The following is a 14208-nucleotide window of genomic DNA, read 5'->3' on the forward strand; positions in this document are numbered from 1 at the left end:
ACTCCTCAGCTACATTTGGATACAGACGATGATGAAGTTAATTAAAGTAACTGACCTCCCAAATTTAGAGGTCACTATAGAGCTTAAAGTCGATAGAGGTTGTGTTTCTTCATGGAGACTTTCCCCGGCCCTCAAAACTACATTAAGCCCCCCCTGGTTAAGAGTTTTATAGCTTCCTGCTCTTCTGCATTGTAGACATCTCCAGCTTGTTCAACATCTACCCTCCTTTCCAGAACATCGATGTTCTGAGGGCAGGGACTGGGTATACTATCAGAACTTTCAGAGCATACAATTTACCCTTTCCCAGAAGTGATATCTTGGATTGTGGAGGGTGCTGCCCTTTTGAGGGGAGAGGGTGTTTCTCTAGCATTTTGAACTTAGACGAGCCTCGTGGTGCTTCCCAAGCTGGATAATCAATAAAAACCCGTGGATATGTTGGCTTTTACTGCAGGTCTGTGCAACATCAGATGAAGCTTGTTCTACTGTGTCTTTTTATGATTATGATTATTATTTTAATTGTGTTATGTTAGTCACCATACAATACATCATTAGTTCTTGATATAGTGTTCTAGGATTCATTGTTCACGTGTAACACCCAGTGCTCCATGCAATCCATATCTTAATGCTTCCTATTGATAGGTTGTCAAAGGTAAATCATCCCTTTTGTAGAATGCCATCCTGTTTTACAGACTTGAGTTTTCTGCCCAAATATGAAGTTTATTTTTTTAAAGATTTTATTCATTTATTTATTTGAGAGAGAGAGCAAGAGAAAACACAAGTAGGAGAGAGAGGGGTAGAAGGAGAAGCAAGGAGTCCAACGTGGGGCTCGCCAGGATTATGACCTAAGCTGAAAGCAGATGCAACTGACTGAGCCACCCACATGCCCCCAAATACGAAGTTTAAAATGAATTTCAGCTACCCATTTCCCCAGCTCCTTTCTTTCTTCACTGTTTTCATCTTTTGGAATCCTGCTATACAAAGAAAATACAGATTTAGCGGGTGGTTCTGGAACACTTATCAAGACTGGAAAATGTAAAAAATTCAGGTTCAAATTTCTCTTCCCTGGCATTTCAGGCCCTGTGGGGTCTGACCCCAGGTACTGTTTCCTTGTTCATACCCTATACTCTGGTTACCAGCCTTTTTTTTGAGTCACTTCATGGTTTTGTGGCCCAGCACACTGGCCCAGAATTCCTACTCTCCTCTCTAATTCAGCCTTCAAGGCTCACCTCACTTTATTTCCTTCCTAAACCCCTTGGTTTGGGCCTCCTTTATTAGTACTTCACATGGTACTTGGAGGACGGTTAGTTGTGTGTGACCTTGTCTTCCTCACGTGGCTCGTTATCTTGTCCTTGGTTGGGGCTTGATGAAAATATTTTGTTCCTGTGGATACAAGTCCAAACTTTCCTAGGAGTGGCAGAAGTGGGTTTTCAGAAATATGGGGACATTGTCATTAGGTTTGAGTGTGAGATTAAGGGGTGGGGGAGTTGTCACATATAAGGAGTCATTCCTTCTCTCTGTCTCTTTCATTCTTAATTTGAGGTCACCAAGTTAGTCTGTGGGAAACATGAGCTGTCAGCCACATCAACCTGGAGCTGGAGGAGAAGAACAAACTAAAAAAAATGGCTTCTACCTTTAGAATAATCCTCATGATAGCAAAAGCTTTGTATGTTGAAGATGTCTATCAATTTTGATCTTTCGGTTGTTCCTCTAAGAAAAAACAAAACACATTTGTGATTGGAAAACAAGCTAACATATTCTTTCTTATTCCATTTGTATCATTTGCTCTTTTTTTTTTCCCAATTTATTTATTTTCAGAAAAACAGTATTCATTATTTTTTCACCACACCCAGTGCTCCATGCAAGCTGTGCCCTCTATAATACCCACCACCTGGTACCCCAACCTCATTTGCTCTTTTATTCAGAGGCTCATTTCATTTAATCATTTTATTTATTCACTCAATTTACATTTTTAGAAAAAGATTTTATTTATTTATTTATTTGTCAGAAAGAGAAAGAGAGCACAAGCAGGAGGAACAGCAGAAGCAGAGGGAGAAGCAGGCTCCTCGATGAGCAAGGAGTCTGATGCAGGGCTCAAACCCAGGACGCTGGGATCATGACCTGAACCAAAGGCAGATGCTTAAGCAACTGCTTAAGCATCCCTCAATTTACATTTCTGAGCAGTTACCATGTATCAGTCATAAGACAATGAATTATGCTTTCCCTTCAAGAAGCCCAATGTAGGCAACATATTGGGTTGAGTAATTTGCATATTTTAAAATAGCATGATAAAGGCCCTGACCACACACAAAATTATTCATGTAGCATTGTTTCTAGAAAGTGCTGTGGACAGTTTGCTTTTCATGGAAACACATCGCTATGTAAGTATAGGAGAATGCATTCTGATTGAGTTTAAACACATAAAGGTAGGTTCTTTTAGTAACAATGTCTGGTTCCTAAGGTCTCTATCATTCTAAGGGACTCAGGGCCATGTTATAAATTCCTTCATGTTGACACAGGTGCGTTTCTCCCTCCTTCCTGTGCTTTTGCTCCTTTCCGTGTCTGTGCATAAAACAAATTGAAAGGGCTCAGTCATTTTTCTGTTCTTACAAGTTGTTCTTAGAGGAGCCTGCCCTGCTTTGAGGGCCAATGCATGTTGTTCATAGCAGATGACAAAGAAGAAAATAGAGCATGTGTGGAAAGAGGAAAGCAAGGTGAAAACAGACCTGGACTGGGGATCAGGAAACTGGGGTCTAGTCTCATCTTTGTCCCTGACTAGTTGTGTGATCTTTCTGGGAATAAGGGGGTGGTTAGGTAGTGAAAGACGAAAAACAATGGCTTTGGAACCTTCCAGCTCTGGCATCATATCACATTCTGCTTGAGTGACTATAAACAAGTGATTTAACTCCTTGAGCCCAATGTTATCTGCATGAGATAGAGAATCCCTGCCTCGCTGGGTGGGCAGAGAGATTTGTTGGGATCTTGGAGGTAAAACACGTAGCACCACCTGCTCATTTTTCAGTTCAGAGAAAAAAGAACAAGATCATAAAAAGCTTAGATGACATCATGTGAGGAACAGCTGAGAGAGGAAGGAAGCTCATCTTCCCCTCAGCGAAGGAAACTCAGGAAGAACAAGAAAGCTACTGTTCTTTTAAATGGCTCTTTGAAAAGGAGAGTGAGGGACATCTGGGTGGCTCAGTGGGTTAAGCATCTGCCTTAAGTGGGACTGAAGGGTCTGGGGATCAAGCCCCATATCAGGTGCCCTGCTCAGTGGGGAACATGCTTCTCCCTCTCCCTCTGCTCCTCCCCCTGCTTGTGCTCTATCTCACTATCTCTGTTGCTATCTTTGTCTCAAATAAATAAATAAAATCTTAAAAAGAATCTTAAAAGATTTTAAGAGATAGAGCACACTTACTTGTGAAGCATAAGGAATAACATGGAGGACATTGGGAGATGGAGAGGAGAAGTGAGTTGGGGGAAATCGGAGGGGGAATCAAACCATGAGACATTGTGGACTCTGAGAAACAAACTGAGGGTTTTGGAGGGGAGGGAGGTGAGGGGATGGGTGAGCCTAGTGAGTATTATGGAGGGCATGTATTGCATGGAGCACTGGGTGTGGTGCATAAACAATGAATTTTGGAACACTGAAAATAAAATAAAATTTTTAAAAAAGAATCTTAAAATCTTAAAAAAATTTTTTAGAAAGCAATAAAGCAAGCAAACAAGAAAGAAAGAAAAAGAGAAAAGAAGAAAGAAAGGGTGAGCTGAAGGGGCCAGGGCTAATTGAAGGCAAAGGGTAAAAATTATGGGCAAGTTCAACCATAGGGCCAACTAAGTCTGAGAAGTGGAGCATCCCCGCTGGGGAGTTAGGACTTTGGGCATGGGTGCCCTGGCACAGTGGATTGCTGGTCTGATGACACCAGTGTGGTATGCAGCTAGGAGATCTTCGCGCTGCACAGGAGGTGAGCAAAGGTTCTCTGATTGTTCCACTCCACTTGTTCCTTCCTAGGCATCCTCTGAGCAATCTGTGGGTTATTCCATCTATTCCTTGATGCCACTATGATCTAGGAAGCTTACAGAATACTTGGTTTGATGCATGATGGTTTGTCCCTGCTGGGAGTGAGTCCCTTCATTGATCAAGGCTGTTTCTCTCCAACGTTGTTTTCCCCAACCCCACCCGGACTCTGGCATATTTATGCCTGCTCTCCTTCTGCTTCCCAGATTTTTCTTTCCAGCCTTCATTCTAGATATCATGGGACTGTCAGGACAATTTGCTTCTATTCTCAAAACCTCATCATGTGAGAGTCACTACTTACTTGAGGTTTCCTCCCCTCGCTTGGGGTCTGCAGGCTTTGGTACAAACAACAACAGTCATCTGGGGAAGGAAGAGGTGTTCTGTGGGCCTGCCCTTGCACTAGAGCACAGTGGGGGAACAGGCTTTAAGTGGGGTTTGGCCGGGCACCATGATTGGGATTAGGCCTATATGTCTAACTCTTCTAGTTGTGATCACCAGCAGGCGCCAACTGTTTGGGGCCTTGGTTTTCATCTCTTGCTTAACTCTGGACACTTGACAAGGAGAAGAGTATTGGCTTTCGTAGATGTGGCATAATAGGGCTGACACATGGAAAGCTTGAATTCAGCACTATCTGCACTTGGAGCCTGTAAATTTCCCTTTCATGCTGCTGTTCCCACAACTGCTCACTCCTTATTTTTTCTCCACAGTGTCCTACCTTCTCACCATAGCTTCAGATAATCTCTGTAAGAAAAGGGAAAGCAGGAGTAATTACACCCATCACATAGTTGAGAAAACTGAGACTTGGGGAAGTCATAAGAAAGATCTGGAGCTGGAACTCCTTGAATCATTTGGACCTGGTTTTTCAGTCTGGCCCCAGAGCCAGCTTCATGTGAAAGGAGAGTTGGAAGCTCAGGCCTCTTCCATCTGTGTTCATGTATTAAGTATGTGAGTGCCTAGGAGATGCGAGGCACAGTGCAAGGTACTGGGGTCCCAAAGCTCTCAGGTGCCCAGGCCTTGCTTATAAGCAAGTGGAAAATAAGCATGAGTAGATACAGATTCGAGACAGTGTGATGAATATCCTGACTCAGGAAGTCAGGTGCTAATGAACACACCAGAGTGATGCCTAACCTGACCTTGAGAAGTTAGGAAAGACTTCTGTTCAGAAAGTGACATCTAACCTGAGGTCCAAGAGGTGTCAACCCAGGAAAGGTATGCCAAAAGGAAGGAATAGCATATACAAAGGCCTGGGAGGCCAAAGGAACTGAAGAGTTGTGTGTGGGGAGCCTCAGGCAAAGCACTTTGAGAAGAAAGCTGGTGCCATTTCACGTGAGTCCCACAGGCCATGGTAAGGAGCTTGAGCATTAGCCAATGGGCAATGGGAAATAGTGGAAGGTTTTAAACCTGGGAATATGGCTTAGTCAGATCTCACTTTTAGAAAGTCACTCAGTAGGGTGGTGAGAATGGATGGGAGGGAAGCCGAAGCTTAGAACTTTTTGCTCACTCTGGAAGCTACTCCTTCTGTGAACACTTCGGGAATCCTCGCGGCCAAAATTTATCCCTCCCAATTTTTCCATAGAAATTGCCCTGATTGCTGACTGCCAACTGTGGGCCACTAGTTTTTCTATGCGTAAGCAGAGAATGAAGGTCCATAGTCAGAAGAATTTTGTTCTGCTTCCCAGTTTGAGGAATCTGTGGATGGGAGAATCAAAGGACAGGTCAGCACTGGGGTGGATTAAACTGACAAAACTCCTGGAAGGGGGCACTTGGGTGGCTCAGTCAGCTAAGCATCTGCTTTGGCTCAGGTCTTGATGTCAGGATCCTGGGATGGAGCCCTAGGTCAGACTCCCTGCTCAGCAGGGAGTCTGCTTCTCCCTCTGACCTTCCCAGTTTGTGTGCACTCTCTCTCTCTCTCTCTCGCTCACTCTCTCAAATAAATAAAATCTTAAAAAAAAAAGGGGGGGGTCCCCTGAGTGTTTCAGTGGGTTAAGCCTCTGCCTTCGGCTCAGGTCATGATCCCAGGGTCCTGGGATTGAGTCCCGCGTTGGGCTCTTTGCTCAGCAGGGAACCTGCTTCCCCCCCCACCCCATCTGACTCTCTGCCTACTTGATCTCTCTCTCTCTATCAAATAAATAAATAAAATTTAAAAAAAAAAAGAAGAAGAAAAGCTACTGGCAAATATCAGCCCTACCACACAAGGGTAGTGGTCGACACTTCCCTGAGCCCTACTCTCCTCATTTGAAAAACACAGATCATAAAATGCTTGCCTTCGATCTCTGTGAGGATCCCATGAAATGATGTTAAGTGCCAGGCATATAGGACATACCCAGTAAATATTTACTTCCTTCTCTTTTTTCCTGTCTTTCCTTAATGCTGCTCCATCTCAGAGTAAAAGCTGGAAATCGTACGGCACTAATGTAAGGCCTAATATGGATGATCTACTTTCTGACCTGCTCTCTCCTATCCTCTTCCTGGCACACTCTGCTGTCCCAGCTTTGACTTCTTTGATGTTCTTCAAACACACCAGACCTGCTTCCACCTCTGGACCCCTGAGAGCAGTGTGGTTTGTTTCCTCACCTCTGTCAAGTTTTTGTTTCCGTGTCATCTTCTCCACAAGACCAACCCTAACCACTCTCTCTCAAACTCCCAACTCCCCCACTCCTTCCCTTCTATGCTCTGTTATATCACCTTCTGGCAAGTTATAGAATTTAATTATTTAGGCGTTTTAAAATTATTATTATAAAACTATTATTTTAAAATTATTATTTAATAATTATATAAATTATTATTTATATCCTCTGAGGGTCATGTAGGCTCCACAAAGACAGGACTTTTTCTCTGTCCTATGTATTGCTGTGTCTCCAGTGCTTGCAACAGTACCAGGCACATACTAAGCTCTCAGTAAATGTTTGCAGAATGAAGTGCGTGATTAGCTTCCATGACAGATAACATCCAGAGTACTGGGAACTGGGAAAGCAGCTGGTATTGAAGAGTCTTGACTGCCATCCAAGGGTTCGCTGCTCTCTCTCACAATTAGGAGTCAGAGGTTTCAGCCCCTCCCTCCTTTCTGTGTAAAATGAAGACATTGCCCTTTGTCTCACTGATTTTGGGGAAAAACCTTTAACTTATGCAGAAGCACTGGTTAGCTTGTGGTTGTACATGAAGGTGTAGAAACCAGCATTTCCTCCTTCAGCAATGCTCCTAGTTACCACCGCTGGACAACCTGAGTTGTTTCTCTCCTTTTATCTCTTCCTGTCCTGCACTCGTTGACTTTAAAAACAGTCTTTCACTGAACCGTATGTCATCATCTATGGTTCTCCAAAAGTGGCCTAAATTCAGGTCCTTGCCGGCCTCTGAGGTCTAAGGAAGTTACTATGCATCAAAGAAGCTATTCTGCAGGAAAGAATAGCCATCCGCTGGTGAACTTGTATACTTGGATGAGGTTCATTCATTTACTTACATTCAGAGACTCCCAGTCAAATGGGAGTGACTGAAGGAAGATAAATAATTATATCGGTGGAGGTGGGTATATGGAGAAGAAAGTGTTTATGTTAGTCAGGCTTCCACAACAGAAGTATTATAGAACAATCCCAAACTTCAGTGGCTTCCAACAACAAATATTTATTTCTTCCCATAATCTCCAGGTCCACAGGGGTGGCCTTACATACTCCGCGCGGCTCAGGTTCTGGTCTGACCTTACATCTCCTTTGCTGGGACTCAGACTGGAAAGGCAGGAGCTACCTGGGGCAGGCTCTTCTTGGAGCCGGTGGCAGGAGTATAAGCAGCCAAGCCAACCCACACAAACCTATGCTTGTATCACATTTGTAGCATTCCATTGACCAAAGTCCCAAATCAAGCTCAACAACAGCAAGGTAGGGATGAATAATCTGCTTACTCTCGTGGCATCATGGTTGCATGGCTATTTCAGGGAGGGAGTGAAGAGTTAGGAGGAATAAGTGAATCTACTTTTAATTCTAGCTGAGGTAGTTAAGGAAGTCTTCCTGGAGATGGTAACTTTCATCTTTGAAGGGTGAGTATTTTTCAAGATGAACAAACAGGCACCGACTTATATAAATGTGTGTACATTTTAGTACATTCTTAATATTTGAGTAGTCAGTGTGAGCTACACACAGAGAGCCTCAGGAATACAAAACCAAGTTCATCAGAGTACCTGTTTTTGAAGTCTGTACTTCATGGGGGAGATTGAAGAGAAATATAACACAAAAGAGAAAAGGGAATGCCATGACCAAGTACACTCTTATTTGGGGGGATAGATCAAAAGTGTGAACTCAGAAAGGAAGCTAGAATATATTTTTAGTTGCTATTTTTGGTAGAGGATGCAAGATATGTACTGTTTGATTTTCATTATTTCACTTCGTCTTTACAATCTGGGAGGGACATCCTCCTGGTAGGCAAGTGGGGATGAGAAAACTGAGCCTCCGAGTGGGGGGGGTCACTTGCTAACGTGACCGAGGGGATACTTCCCAGGGGTTCTATTTTGCCAAAGTGAGGAACTTATTCATAAAAAGGACTCAGTGGTACACATACTGTTTTATTCTTAAATGAGACTGCCTAAAACTTACTGAATACTTGATTCTTAGTGTCTGCTGTCTGTGAAGCACTGTGTTTGTTAAAGGGCCCCCATTCTGGAGTAGGGGACCTCTGAAGCCCCAAACAGCTGTGAAATTCTGCATGTCACCTTCTCATTGCACATGGGTTTGAGTGGCCTCAAAGGAAATAGGATTCTTGCCCAAAGTCCTACTTAAAATTCTCACTTTGGTTGGGGGAGGTTGCCTCTTTCTTTCCCCCAGTTTGTTTACCTGTACCAGTAAGTGTTCTTCGTCCTCAGAAATGAAGGGAGCAATCTTGGGGAGTTGCTCTAGATCCAGCAAGAGTGAGAGGTGGGACCAGGTGAAGAATAACAGTCCGCCCTTTGTGCACATTACCTTTACGTGATACCAGCTCATGACCTGTCATTACAGAGCCCAGATATGTTCCCGTGCAACATTCCTACTCACGGAGATGTGAGTGCTTGTGAATTTTTATTTCTAGTTTCTTATCCATGATCCACTTGACAGCTGGAATCACGTCTTCCTGGTCTTACTGACCTTGAGTGTGACTTTTTAGCCTAAAATCCCATGATTTTGGAGAGTGAGAACCAGCTCCTTTTTGCAGCCATTGCTTTCCTCAGTGAGTTGTCAAACATCAATAGGCATTTTGTGTGCTCTCCATCTTGGCGTTCTAGAATTGAGTAGAAGCGTGTTTCATGACCTGTTTGCTCAAGAAGCTGACCAAACTGGTTTCCTTGATCTCGGAGACCATCTCACTGGTCATCTTCTTTCCCCAGGCACGTTTTAAATCTTGTAAAAACGAGCAATGCTTACAGAACTGCCTCGCACTGTCTCACGTTTCACTGTCTCCTGATTCCCCAGGTATCATGAGATGCTGAGATGTTGCTCTCCTCGAGTTGATGATCCGGATGCAAGAGGAATGAACGGAGTCTGATAATAAACTGAGTCTAAGACTGGTCCAGAGTGGGAGTGTGAGTAGGAATGCCACTGTGGGAACAAGTGACCTGGCTGGTAAGGAATGCAACGTCCTTCTGAGAGCCTCCTCTCTACGTCATCCCACAGACCACTGCTTCCTCACTGGAAAGGGCGCGGAGGACTTTGCAATCAGGCACCTAAAATTTGGCCGAGCCAACATAAGACTTTTGCTGCAGAACTGAACAAGACATTACTTCATTTAATTTTTTTTGCATCTTCTAATCATTGAGCAACAGTCATAGTCATTTTGCTTTGAGAACTGTAAGCCAGATTCATTGCTCTTCATTTTGTGTATGATTTTCAAAATGATTGACTTGAGCTTCCTGACAGAGGAGGAGCAAGAAGCCATCATGAAGGTGCTGCAGCGGGATGCTGCCCTGAAGAGAGTTGAAGAGGAGAGAGTCAGGTAAGGGGCTGGGAGGTCCCCTGGCATGGGGGAAGGAGTGACAGTCTGTCAGAAGATGGGACACATTCTCTTCTCAGCCATAAGTGGAAATTCTGACTTAGAACTTGAACTTACAGGTTTTAGGTTTTAGGTTACTCCCTGGATGGGGAGTTCTTTCCTTCTTGGTATCTGTTAATTAATCCCTTAGGACTCCTGCCAGAAATAGTCTTTTTTTTTTTTAAAGATTTTATTTATTTAAATAAAGATCACAGAGATCACAAGTAGGCAGAGAGGCAGGCAGAGAGGGGAAAGCAGGCTCCCTGCTGAGCAGAGAGCCCAATATGGGGCTTGATCCCAGGACCCTGGGATTGTGACCCGAGCCGAAGGCAGAGTCTTAACCCACTGAGCCACCCAGATGCCCCCTGCCAGAAATAGTCTTAAACGAAACCCCTGTAATTAAATACTGAATTAAAAATGAAGTCTAGGGACGCCTGGGTGGCTCAATTGGTTAAGTAGCTGCCTTCGGCTCAGGTCATGATCCCAGCGTCCTGGGATCGAGTCCCACATCGGGCTCCTTGCTCGGCAGAGAGCCTGCTTCTCCCTCTGTCTCTGCCTGCCTCTCTGTCTGCCTGTGCTCACTCTCACTCCCCCTCTCTCTCTCTAACGAATAAAAATGAAGTCTATACAAACACATACATACATCTACATACATATATTTTAATATGTGCGTATTTATATCTACCTTTTAAAAAACTGAATCATGAGCTAAATTAAAAATTTTTTAAAGATTTTATTTATTTATTTGACAGTCAGAGATCACAAGTAGGCAGAGAGGCAGGCAGAGAGACAGGGGGAAAGCAGGCTCCCCACTGAGCAGAGAGCCCGATATGGGGCTCAATCCCAGGTCCCTGAGATTATGGCCTGAGCCGAAGGCAGAGGCTTTAACCCACTGAGCCATCCAGGTGCCCCTGAAATAATTTTTTAATTCCTAAGATTTTTAAAAGAAAATAAATCAGGAAGTAGCTCACATTTCTGCATACTTTGAGAAATGTTTGAATTGGTTTCAACAGCAATTGAAATTGGCTCTGACTGAGCCACTCTTTCATCTGTGTCTCACAAGAAGGAGTGGCAGCTTCGACATGTGCTTGCTGAGAGGAGCCCACATGTTCCATGTCAACATTCCCTCCACTTTCCACTCACCTACAGGGTTGGTAGAAGGAGAGTGAGAGCAGATGCCAAAGGAGTGGGCTTGAGCCCAGGCCCTGCCATCTGTTACCTGTGTAACCTCGGGCTTTGAAGACCTTGAAAGGCTTCTGGAATGTGAGTTGGTGTATTAACTGCATAATCCCCATCCCAGGAGTTATCTGAAAGGAGCATAAGCCATGTTCCAATTTCCTGGGACACAGGGCCATGAGTAATGGATCTATTGGCACCATTTCCCATATTTTGACCCTAATCAAACATGCTGAAATTCACTCTAAGCCCTTCAGAGCCTCTATTTATGGCTAATAATAGCTCATAGAGACAGTGCTTAACAAACTAATGATTCACAAATGACAGCAATGAACAGATTGCAAAGGGCATTTTTCTGAGCTCAAACACACATGTGCAGTTGGTAGGGGCTCAGGGTGGGATATAATTATGCCTCCTTGATGTGTGAGGAAGTTGACTTTGAGACAGGTCAGGTGACTTGCTCAAGCTCATACAACCCATAGGTGTCAGGATTGAGAGTCACATTCTGGTCTTCAGGTCCTCATGCACTAACTCTACCACTTTTTTTCTGAGAAAACAGTAGCAGACCGGCCATCCTGGCACCTGGCCATGGAGAACGGGGCGGCTGCTTGGTATGAGGTAGGACGCTGAACTGTGATGGTGACAGGTGCTGGAGAGCCTGAGAATGGGACTCTTTACTAGTCATGCACCTCCCTATAAGCTGCCTGTAGTCCTCTATACACCGGGATATTGGGGGGGGGCGGCTGTTCTCCATTCTTAGCAAGTGTGGTGTCTTGAGTATTTTTATCCATGAGGGGCAAAATTTACCCTAATCCTCCCTCAGAACCTTTTTGGTAACACTGATCCTTTACCCAAATACAGTTTATAAAGCTCTTTCATGAATGATGTCCTACGTTTCCTCACAACCACGCTGAGAGTTGGTGAGGCAGGACTGTTACACCCATTTTAAAAAATAAGGAGTGAGGACAGCACAGAGACAATACTAGCTGATTCTTAAAGCATGGTGGGAATTCCTTTATCCTCTCAGGAGATAAGACAGGGAGACTTGGAAAGAAAGTGGTGGAGCAAAGATGGCCCTGGGCCCCTCTTCCTATGACGTCAGGATGTGGGGACTGTAACTACTGGGTTGCTGAATTCCTTTCATTCCTCCACTCATCAGTTGTCATGTGTGGTCTGCAATTCTGTGTCCCTCTGGGTTGGGGAGAGAGCTTTGTCCTCCCCCCTCTTTTAAATGCACTTGGCCCTAGGGACTGCAGGCTACTGAGTCTTCCCTGGAGTTGTGTGTTTGAGTGGAGGTGTTTTATAGGCATCTGCGTGGCTGATAGAAAAATCCTCCAGAAATGCCAAATTCTGGCAGGAACTGGGCTTTGTATGGGGTGTAAGCATATAGCCTCTGGTACCAGCTGTCAGCGGCCCCAGTGACAGGGAGTCCCTTAGTTAAAGCAGTGGGTTTGCAGATTCCCCTTCTGTTCACTGTTTCTAAGGGTGCCCCAGCAGCTACTGCTGCTTTTTTTTTTTTTTTTAAAGGATTATTTATTTATTTATTTGAGAGAGAGTGAGAGAGCATGAGAGCGGGGCAGACTCAATCCTAGGACTCCAGGATCATGACCTGAGTCGAAGGCAGTCGCTTAACCAACGGAGCCACCTAGGTGCCCCACAGCTGATGCTTCTGTAAACTGATAGCGAGAAGTCTTGGGATGGCAAAAAAAAATTAAGTGTGAGTCAAGCCCTGTGTACTACCACCACGCTGGAGACGGCATCAAGCACCTGACGTAGACTCAGCCACAGATAGGTTTAGGACTCTGGTTCTGGGGAGGAGTGTGATGGTGCATGGTGGATGGGGAATGGGGCAGCCGGAGAGTGTGAAGCCCGTAGCGGGTGGACACAAAGAGGTGTAGCCCGTGGCCTGGCCTGCTTCACATAAAGAGGATGGCGCTCTGACCCCTCTTTGATTTAGGACTGAGGGACTTGTGGTTATGGGTTTGAGGCTTTCTGCCCCTAGGCTGGTGGAACTGGATCTCTGGTCTTTGAAAATACTGTTCCGTAGGCTTTTGCTTGCAGCCCCTTTGCCAGCCTCTGGCTGGTTGTCTTTGACTATGGATTAGCTTTCCCTATAGCCTGACAGCTCTGGAAAGATTTTTTGGTCCCTCTCAGTCATTTTACAGAGGAAGAAGGTAAAGCCCAGAGAGGGAAAGTGATTAGCCCAGGGCCAAATAATCCCTGCCAGAGCCGTGGTAAGACAAAGCTCTCATTCCGGTGCTATTCCCTCCACCCCATGCTGCTATTATTGCCCTTTGCAGTTTGGGAAGCTGCAAGCTGTCTTTGTTAATCATTTGTTAATTTGTGAAGCACTGTCTAGGAGGTATTATTAGTAGCCGTAATCAGACACTCCAGTGTGCTTGAAGTGAATCTCAGTGGGTTCACAAAGCATCATGTTCAGTTAGGGTCAAAATCATTGGTATTCTTTCTTCACGAGACTAGGGAAGAAGTCCCTTGCTTAACCTTGGAGTCAAAAGTGACATGAGTCTGAATCCTCTTCTCACCACTGATCAATTGTGGTTCACTGGACAAATAACTTAACCTCTCTGAGCCTTAACCCAGAGACTGAGAATGACCGTTAACACCAAACCCAAAGGATTAGCGTGAGGATGAAGTAAGATAATTCTTAATCTTAGCATGTAAGAAGTGATAGACATATTTCCATTCCCTTATTCCCCACTTCACCTCTGCTTCTAAAAAAGGGCAGAATTCTATGCTTGATAATCTGACTCCTTAGGAGGAAATTACTCCCCAAACTCTCCATTATTTAATGCAGTGAAGTTTAATCGAGCATCTACTAAGTATAGGGAACTTCTCTGGACAATGATATGAAGAGAATTCTATGGTAATTAAAATACGGTTCCTGTCCTTAAGGAAACTGACCTTTATCAATAAATTATTCATTATCAATAAATTATTTATTATATATTTATATATAGTATATAAATATTATCAATTTTTTATTATCAATAAATTGATAACCCACTAAGTGGATA

The 14208-nt window shown here is 44.2% G+C and overlaps 1 protein-coding gene across 5 annotated transcripts in view; it reads left to right on the plus strand.

The window, feature by feature from the left end:
• Positions 1 to 14208, plus strand: part of SYTL2 (synaptotagmin like 2) — a 119742-nt gene that overhangs the window by 40266 nt on the left and 65268 nt on the right. For all 5 annotated transcript variants that reach the window (XM_044258385.1, XM_044258386.1, XM_044258388.1 and 2 more), the window contains exon 2: positions 9442 to 9961. In XM_044258385.1, coding sequence (XP_044114320.1) covers positions 9849 to 9961 — 113 coding nt within the window. In that variant the 5' untranslated portion in view covers positions 9442 to 9848. The remainder of the gene's footprint in view (positions 1 to 9441; positions 9962 to 14208) is intronic.

Source organism: Neovison vison, chromosome 7 (genome assembly GCF_020171115.1).
Source record: "Neovison vison isolate M4711 chromosome 7, ASM_NN_V1, whole genome shotgun sequence".
In the NCBI taxonomy this organism is placed as follows: domain Eukaryota; kingdom Metazoa; phylum Chordata; class Mammalia; order Carnivora; family Mustelidae; genus Neogale; species Neogale vison.